This window comes from Rattus rattus, chromosome 13 (genome assembly GCF_011064425.1).
Source record: "Rattus rattus isolate New Zealand chromosome 13, Rrattus_CSIRO_v1, whole genome shotgun sequence".
NCBI lineage: Eukaryota > Metazoa > Chordata > Mammalia > Rodentia > Muridae > Rattus > Rattus rattus.
Window position 1 is genome coordinate 32,161,450 of NC_046166.1, and position 8,687 is coordinate 32,170,136.

The 8,687-nt window shown below is 35.4% G+C and overlaps 1 protein-coding gene across 3 annotated transcripts in view; it reads left to right on the forward strand.

The window, feature by feature from the left end:
• The window catches only part of Fbxo8 (F-box protein 8), a 43,507-nt gene extending 35,363 nt beyond the window's left edge, over window positions 1–8,144 (forward strand). For all 3 annotated transcript variants that reach the window (XM_032919501.1, XM_032919502.1, XM_032919503.1), the window contains 3 exons: window positions 3,953–4,071; window positions 5,981–6,177; window positions 7,218–8,144. In XM_032919501.1, the coding sequence (XP_032775392.1) occupies window positions 3,953–4,071; window positions 5,981–6,177; window positions 7,218–7,405 (504 nt within the window). In that variant the 3' untranslated portion in view covers window positions 7,406–8,144. The remainder of the gene's footprint in view (window positions 1–3,952; window positions 4,072–5,980; window positions 6,178–7,217) is intronic.
• The last annotated feature ends 543 nt before the right edge of the window (window positions 8,145–8,687 follow it).

The window sequence follows — 8,687 nt, forward strand, 5'->3', positions numbered from 1 at the left end:
TATTATTTCTATGCATTTGTAACTATAAACTTTAACTCATCATAAAGAATAACTATAATTACTAGAAAACTTACAACAATATATGGTAATAAATGTATTCTCTATATGATTTATGGTACTTCCACCTCTTCTTTGAAAGGAGTCAATGTGAGCTCCCTTTGCTAGCAATCACTGTTCTTGTGTTTCAGAGGCGTTTCTAAGTAAAATGTTGGTCTATTGGTCACAAGTACTGTGATACCAGGGCCCCCAGCATGGAACTTGTGTCATATACAACAGGAACACAGATCAGATTAGGTGGGACTTAGAAACTTGTGACCTTACTCTATTCAAATGGTGACTAGCTTAAAATTTGGGAAGTTTTGGGAAGGATTTCTGGACTAAGGTTGACTAAATAACAGTCCAGAAAGCAGATCCACACTAAGAAAGGACTGTTACATTGTCAAATCACACTGTAGAGCATTGCTTCACTTCGTTATGTAGCCTTCAGAGGTTTTCACGTACGTGTGGCTAGAACATAAAATTCAGCACTACTCTAAATTCAGTTTTAGACTTACTCTCAAGTTCAAGATCCTTCCCTCTTTTCCTGAATAGAGCCCATCTGTGTTTCTTGTTTGCCTTTGCTCTCATGATACAGACAGTAAAAATGGTGTTCTTCGGTGTGCTTTTCTTCAAAGCTATTGAGACCTTTCACTCCCTCAAATCTGATCCATGTGTCCTAGCTCTTAGTAATTATTTCTGGTGTTGGACTGTACAATGCTTATTTTACATGCTCACTTATTTATTCAACCATCTTAAATTATTAATTTGTGCTATGGATATATTCTAGTTATTTATATATCTGTCTCATCATAACAAATACATTAAATTTTCTTTGGATAAAATACTTGTCTTCCACTACTCAGTGTCTGTTACTCAATACTGTATCTATTTAAATCTTTAAGGTCGTGCTTATAGAGAGATATATAAATATGCGCATGTGTCTGTTTTATAAAGTAGCCCCTGGGTGTTCATTATTATATCTAACTATGAAACCTAAATGGATATTTTCTTAAAGTTCTCTAAGTCTTTGGGGTTGGTCAGATGACTCCAGTGAGCCAAGGTGCTGAGCCCATCAATGGCCTTCCAGACCTCCTCTAAAAGTAAATCCTTGTGTGAATATTTCTTTAAACCAAACCTTAAGCAATACATTTTTAAACTGGGTAGTGGTGCACACACCTTTAATCTCAGCACTTTGAAGGCAGAGGCAGGCAGATCTCTTGAGTTCAAGGTCAGCCTGGTCTACAAAGTGAGTTCCAGGACAGCCAGGGCTACACACAGAGAGAAACCCTGTCTTGAAAAACTAAACAAAAATAAAACCAAAAATTATTTTAATATGAACATTATGAGTAAATATTAGGCATGATGCTGTTTTTTCTATTGTAGATGATGTGTGCCTCATGGTAACTGTCTTTAGAAATACTTCTGAGGCCTATCTCCTTTGACAGAACATTTCAACTGCTGAGCTCACCTTTGTGACTAGAGTCACTTCACAAGACCAGAACCACTGTGCTCTAGTGCCATTACCTAATAAACACGTTTGAGAATTTCCACAAGTGAAGATGAGCAGTTACCCTGATCACAACAACTTAAGTAATTCTAAAAGTAGAACAGAATAGTATTCAAATTAGGAATTAAATTTAAATAAGCAATGAAATTAAATTGTAGAAAATTTGAAAACTGAAGTTTAAATTTTAGAAAAGCAAAAAAGAAAAAAAAATACAAACATGACAGAGTTTGAGCAACTAAGCTCTAGTTGCAAGCTTGTGCTTTCTTACATGATACTAATTGAACTGACACTAGTGCTTGCTGACTATTCCTCCTATGCTTAGAAGGCTAACCCTCCTGCTTCAGAGAAATCCAAGTCTTGAAACGGGCATGTGCCTTTTTTCCTCATAAAAACAATAAAATTGGCTTATTTCAGATCATTTTCCCAATTTTCTGAATTGTCTGTATGCTCACTTCTTTGCATTTAATTAATTTAGAGAACTTAAGTTAGATTAGATGTATAAGATTTCCAAACCTGTTCCATAAAAAGGAAATGACCAACAGTGTATTATTATTAAATATCTTTTATGATACTTAATGATCCACATATTAAGGTTACTGTGTAACTAAATAACATCAAATGATGTTGAAATGGTACTATCATGTATCTATAGAATTATGAATTTTTTTGTGTAATTTTAACAGGGAGACCAGAACTAATTTAATACCTTTTACCTGGTAATTGGTATATAAATAAAGTATTATAAATAAGTATTATAATGTATAATAAACATCCCTTGCCTTTGAGTCCCTTCAGTTAAACTTAACCACTGGAAATAATTCTGAAGTTTTACCGTTGTTCTGTAGAGAGGCATTTGGGAAGCAAACACGACTCACAGTTTGCTGGGCAGATGAATGAGCATACAGTCAACTCTCAGTCATTCAGACAAAGGAGGAAAGGGGAACGAGCACTAACTGTAGTCTAGTCCCTGCCCCCTCCAGCACTGCCAGGAGAGCCTCATTCCCAAAAAGATTTTCTACCTTGACCTAGCACAGCATGTAGCCGCTGTTTCTCAGAGTTGATGGAACACAGCATGAAGGGACAGGAAAGCCTCATGCTGTCACAGTCTGCTCTTCTAATTGATGCCCTAGCATCGCCTTTATAGTATCACACCTCACGTGAAAGGTTGATAATGTTGCTGTTGACATTCTGATGGCTCCTAAAATCAGCTTTATATAAAAAATCTTATCTTCAAATTGCAACATGCAGCTAATTAGAACCTTTCAAAAGCATTACCTCATAGAACCAAATTGCTTTTTAAACTTTTTAATACAAAATTTTAATGAGGAAGTTTTTATCTTTGAGTCTTTCATAAAAATTCTTAACTTTTTAAGATTCTAATGTGCACAATATTTCTGAGTACAGCGTGTTTGTAAAGTGGAGAAATGCTGAAGGACTTTATGTGCAAAAGCAGTATGTTGCATGTACATTGTATGTTCTAGTCTGCCAGTTAGCTGCAAACATTGTTACTATCCAGACATGCACATTCATTGGAATGCATGTATCTGGAACTACAAGTTGAAATAAACACACCTGCCTTTTATTTCAATAACTGCACATTCAAACGGACCTGAGATTTATTTGAATGTGAGAGAACATTGCTTTCAGCATTTGGACTTTTTTGTTGTTGATGTTTTGTTGTTGTTGACCAAAGTCAAAATAGACACAGATGTAAGGGTAATGCTTCTCTGGACAACTCTGCATGCAGAGAAAAGGAAATTCAAAGACAAAACCAATCAAAAACAACAGAAGTTGTGTTATCTTTTCTGCTTTTTCACAGTGCTATTTTAACCAGATGTTTACAAAATATAGTGATGTTTAAAGGCAGTGTAGGAAATTGTGATTCAACCTGGAGTTTGGCCTAAGTCCTGGAACTACAATAATGTAATTATCTTTGTTTCCAGAACTAAGTTGTTAAGTGTTTCATTTGGAGGATCTAATTATTTTTCTCAAAAACCTATTCTCCTAAAATGTATACCACAGTGTATGTATATGAGCTTTAAAAAAATGCTTTCTCGTAGAAAAGGGAAATATTTGTTGCAAAGCTCATTTTTATAGTCTACATCATGGCTTGACCACATCCCCATCAGAATTAGTCCATATTTCTGTACACTTGGTTTATCCTGTCATGAGCCAGAAAATACGAAGTCTGAATCCTAACTTTGAATTTCCTCCTCTTCATTGCATGTAAATTATCAACTACATCCTAGTTTTAGATCAGGCTTCAGCTTGTTTTTTGCATGTTAGAGCTATAAACACTCTAGTAATACTAGAAAGAACCCACAGCTGTGGTTCTGCAATTGCCTGATTACTAAAGTTCTAAGTCAAAGCCGACCGTGCTTATGTAGACTTGTCTTTCTGTCTTAGGGAGTGAGCTACTTTATGTCCAAGGGTATCCTAGATGATTCGCCAAAGGAAATAGCAAAATTTATCTTCTGTACCAGAACACTAAATTGGAAAAAACTGAGAATCTATCTTGATGAAAGGTAAAGCAAAAATTAATTTTTATCAGAAATGAGTTAAGTAATATGTTAAATTTATTTTAAAAGCTATAATACATAGAATAATCTAGTTGCAAAATTGAGTAAAAATATAAAGTAAAAATTATTGTTGATTTGACTTTTTTGTTTAACATGTTGCTAAAAGATTGCCATTATAAAAAAAAGTATATATAAACAGCTGTACTGACAGCACTCAGAAGCAGAGGCAGAGGTTCTCAAATCTGTGGCCAGCCAAAACTGGAGAGTGAGACACTGTGATAGCCCAACATCCTGGGATAGCAACTAAAAACAGACATCTAGGTAGAAGTTGCAGCCCTGACTTTTTCTTAATAGTCATGAGCTAAGTGGTTAGGTAACCAGAAGTTCTAAGTCCTGGAACTGTCCATTTGAAAATTCTATTGTAAAGACAAATCGTAAACTTCAAAACATAAGGAGTATAAGGATATGCATGTAGTTGCATAATGTTGCAGAGAGCGATTATGTGAAGTCTGCAAATTCTGCAAAAGTGAATCGGGAGAGATGCTTCACTGTTAAGAATACTTGTTGCTCTGCAGAGGATCTGGGTATAGTTCCTAGCATCCACATGGCAGCTCACAACTCCAGTGCCAGATCATTCGTCCTCTTCTCTCCTCAGTGGGCACTGTATACACAGAGTGCACAGACAAACAGGCATACAGACAAAATACCCATACACCTTTTTTAAGTCTAGAAGGGTGACATTTAGTATGCAATCATGCAGGTATAGAAGATGGATCAGATGGCATTTTCATCAGAGTTACTCACCTGTGCCCTTACATTCTTGTTAATTGCACACAAAAATTCTCAGAGGAGCATTTGCACCAGTATTCTGGTCATGAAAGAAGTCTCCTATAGAAGGTATTGTCCTTAACTACTTTGTCTTTAAATGCTAAGGACTTAGAGACTGGTTCTTCTTTGTAGATCTTTCTGTAAATATTTAGCTTTGCTGACCTTATGCTCTCTGTTGCATTTGCTTATAACTCTGCCATTTGTGTGGTGTAAGCAAACACAGGCCAACTATAAACAAAACAGTATGGCCCCATTCCATCAAATCTATTTACACATACAAGCAGTAGGTCAGAGTTTGCCCACTGGCAGTATTTGCCTAGCCTTGCTCTAAGCGATTGCTCAAATAATCATATACTCAAGTTTGACGTCAGTAACAGTTGAAGAATGTTGTTACAGAGAGTCACACTGCATATTACATGCAATAGGTCAAAGTATATAACATACATATGTTTATATATCTATAATGTTTATATAATTATAGACAAGTATATATATATATCCATAGAATTATTATTTATTGTGCCCATATGTTCAGATGGTAAGTAACCACTCAAAAGAATGATGGGAATCCATTTCCAAACACAGATTATTTACAATAAACTATCAGGAAGGAAGAGCAGGCTGTAAGACAGTGTATAGTCTATAGATACATGGGTAGCTCTACCTCTGAAATGTGCTTGGAGCAATAGAGGAAGATCCATTACTGTTTAGAGGGCACCGGGTCTAGGGCTCTTTGGACTTAGAGAGCACTTGGAAAAAATAGCAGGGAGGTTGGTTGTCTGTGTATAACTCAGACTAGCCTTGGACTCATTATCCTCCTGCCTCAGCTTCATGAGTGTCACCACACCAGCTGAGCAGCATTTTCAATACTTCAAATCTTATGTTCTTCATAGAACTCTGTATTTTACTTTATCGTGCTTTATTTTAGCCTATTCGAGAAGTTCAAAATAGCTTGGTTTAAAGGGTAAGGATAAAGTATACTGATAAGAGTAATCAATAATGAAGTTCTTTATACAGATATGAAATATTATGATTTTTATTTCTTTTAAAACATTAACTATAGCTGTACCTTTTTCTTTCTCTTTAGGAGAGATGTCTTGGATGACCTTGTAACCTTGCATAATTTTAGGAATCAGTTTTTGCCAAATGCATTGCGAGAATTTTTTCGTCACATTCATGCTCCTGAGGAACGTGGGGAGTACCTTGAAACTCTTATAACAAAGTTCTCACATAGGTTCTGTGCTTGCAATCCTGACCTAATGCGAGAACTTGGCCTTAGTCCAGGTAAGAATAGCTCGGTGGGTGTGAGTGTGTGTGTGTGTGTGTGTGTGTGTGTGTGTGTGTGTGTGTGTGTATCTACAAATTCTAAGTACTTGTTGAGCTGTTGCAACAGTGACTGCATAAATGGAACACTCAGAAGGACATGCACTTACTCCTTTGCACATGAAACGCGTAGCTTTATGAGGAAAGTTGGATTCATGTTATTACTTGTTATTTTTGCCAGTGACTGTAAAGGTTATGTTGAAGCTTTTAATAATATGTTTCCATTAAAATTTATTATTAATACAATTAGTTTTCACCATGTAGATACTTATGTATGCTGTGATCTCTAATAAATGTATGTTCATTTTATAAATTTACTTGTATCTTTATACTAAGAAGTGTGCTTATTAACCAAAGATTACAAAACACTTACTTGTTTATGTGATATTTGCTGATCATGCTTCATAAGATATAATACCTGACTTAGCTCTCTTAAGACTGCAAGATTCTAAGATATAAATAGTGTAGTACTGCGAATGTTACGATAGTTCCTACTGCTGTAATATTAAGCACCAAGTATTGCCCTGTGACTCTATGAAAAAAAGAAAATTACTTTGTTGCATGCACTCAGTCAGATCAATGTTTTCCATAAAGGTCTATTTTTAAAGTTAAAGTGCAGATTGCACCCACCTTTAAAGGCATATTGCTCCATTAAGAATAGTAATTTCACAATCTGAAAGATTATTTTCATTCTATTTTTAGTGCCAAGGTAATATATTTCGTGGCATTAGGAATGCTTTCAAGTTAAATTAGGTTTTTGTAAAAAGCATTCTTCGGAAATAAACATGTTGACTTTTTTTTAACAGGCAAGATAAGGCCATTGGTGGAACTCATTTAGTCATAGTTGGACAGAAATGTCTCTTTCGAATGGGAAGAAAAGCCTAGGGCCACAGGGTGGATTGCCACCCTGTATGATCTATTGAGATTTTGAACCTTCATCTCCTTAGCTCCTGTGGGTATTTTGAGCTAACTGATACCGATGTGTTTTCTTTGCCTTCCAGATGCTGTCTATGTACTGTGCTACTCTTTGATTCTACTTTCCATTGACCTCACTAGTCCTCATGTGAAGAATAAAATGTCAAAGAGAGAGTTTATTCGAAATACCCGCCGAGCTGCTCAGAACATTAGTGAAGATTTTGTAGGACACCTTTATGACAACATCTACCTTATTGGCCATGTGGCTGCATAAAAGCACAATTGTTCGAACTTCAACTTTTTACTCCAGACTAAGGCTACCCAGGGACAGACTTAGCGGCAGCAGGGTTGCATCAGCACTGGTCACTCCAGTCCAGCCTCTGTGTAAAATCCAGCTTGACTGCACCCCCTCTTTTTGTTTCACTGTTTTCTAGTTTAGAAATCTCAGAACTAACTAATTTTGCAGAACTTTTCTTAATTTTGCTCATCATGTTTGCACAAAACAGCCACTGTATAACACAACATTAGAGAATGTTAAACTGACATATACTCTATAAATGGAGTGTTTGTGCATTAGATTTGTCTGGAAACTATCCATTTCCATCCTTTTAAAAATACCATGTAATGTATGCATATTTAACTGAAGAGATTTATAATCATAATTATTTTATTGTAAAGATTTTAACTAAAGGTTTTCCTTTTCTCTGGAACTGAGTTTGGAAATTTATTTGACTCTGATCTAAGAATATTGTTGGCTTTGTCAAAGTTAGACCTGACCCTACAAACCCATACCAGCTTCCCATTTCTCTGAACTTGGAAAAGAGTGTTGATTTGTTACTATATTAATATACTATGCAAAACTGGCCTTATTTGTATAACATATCATTTGGTTCATTTTGAAAACTTCTGGGTTAATAAAGTTTCAGTATATCATTTAAACATTGAGAATATAAAAATGTGTCAGAATTTAGAAGTCACATTTATAAGCAGAATAAAATATGATTAGAACTTGAGGAAATATTTACTTCCTTGTCTCAAATACTCAGTCTTATCTATTTTCCTAATCTTGATCTCTCTTCACAGTTAACTAATAATATGATACTGTGCTGTGAATCACAATTATATATTCCATTCTTCAAATATTTATCAAGGGCTTTCCCTGAGCTCTGTACTATACTACATTACAGTAGTGATACCTGGACATGAGTTCTGCATTCAGAGATGGCACATGCCTGTGTGATAAGAGGAAGACTGCTGAATTTACTTTATCTAGTTGTCATTTTTGATGCATGATGCATTGATCTCCCACACACACAGACAGACACACACAAACACACACACACACATTTTTCTATAGATGTCTCTGTTACCTCCTGAAATCTCCCTCCCTCTCTACCTCCTCACTTTACTAAATTTGACTGTCATTTTTTTAAAAAAAGATTTCATTTTCTTATTGTTTTCCTTTTTAATTTCCACCTTCTACCTCCCTTTTTCAGTATAATTTTCTAGTGCAAATATTCAAACAGAAACTAAATGTTTTACAGAGAAAGCCTGAA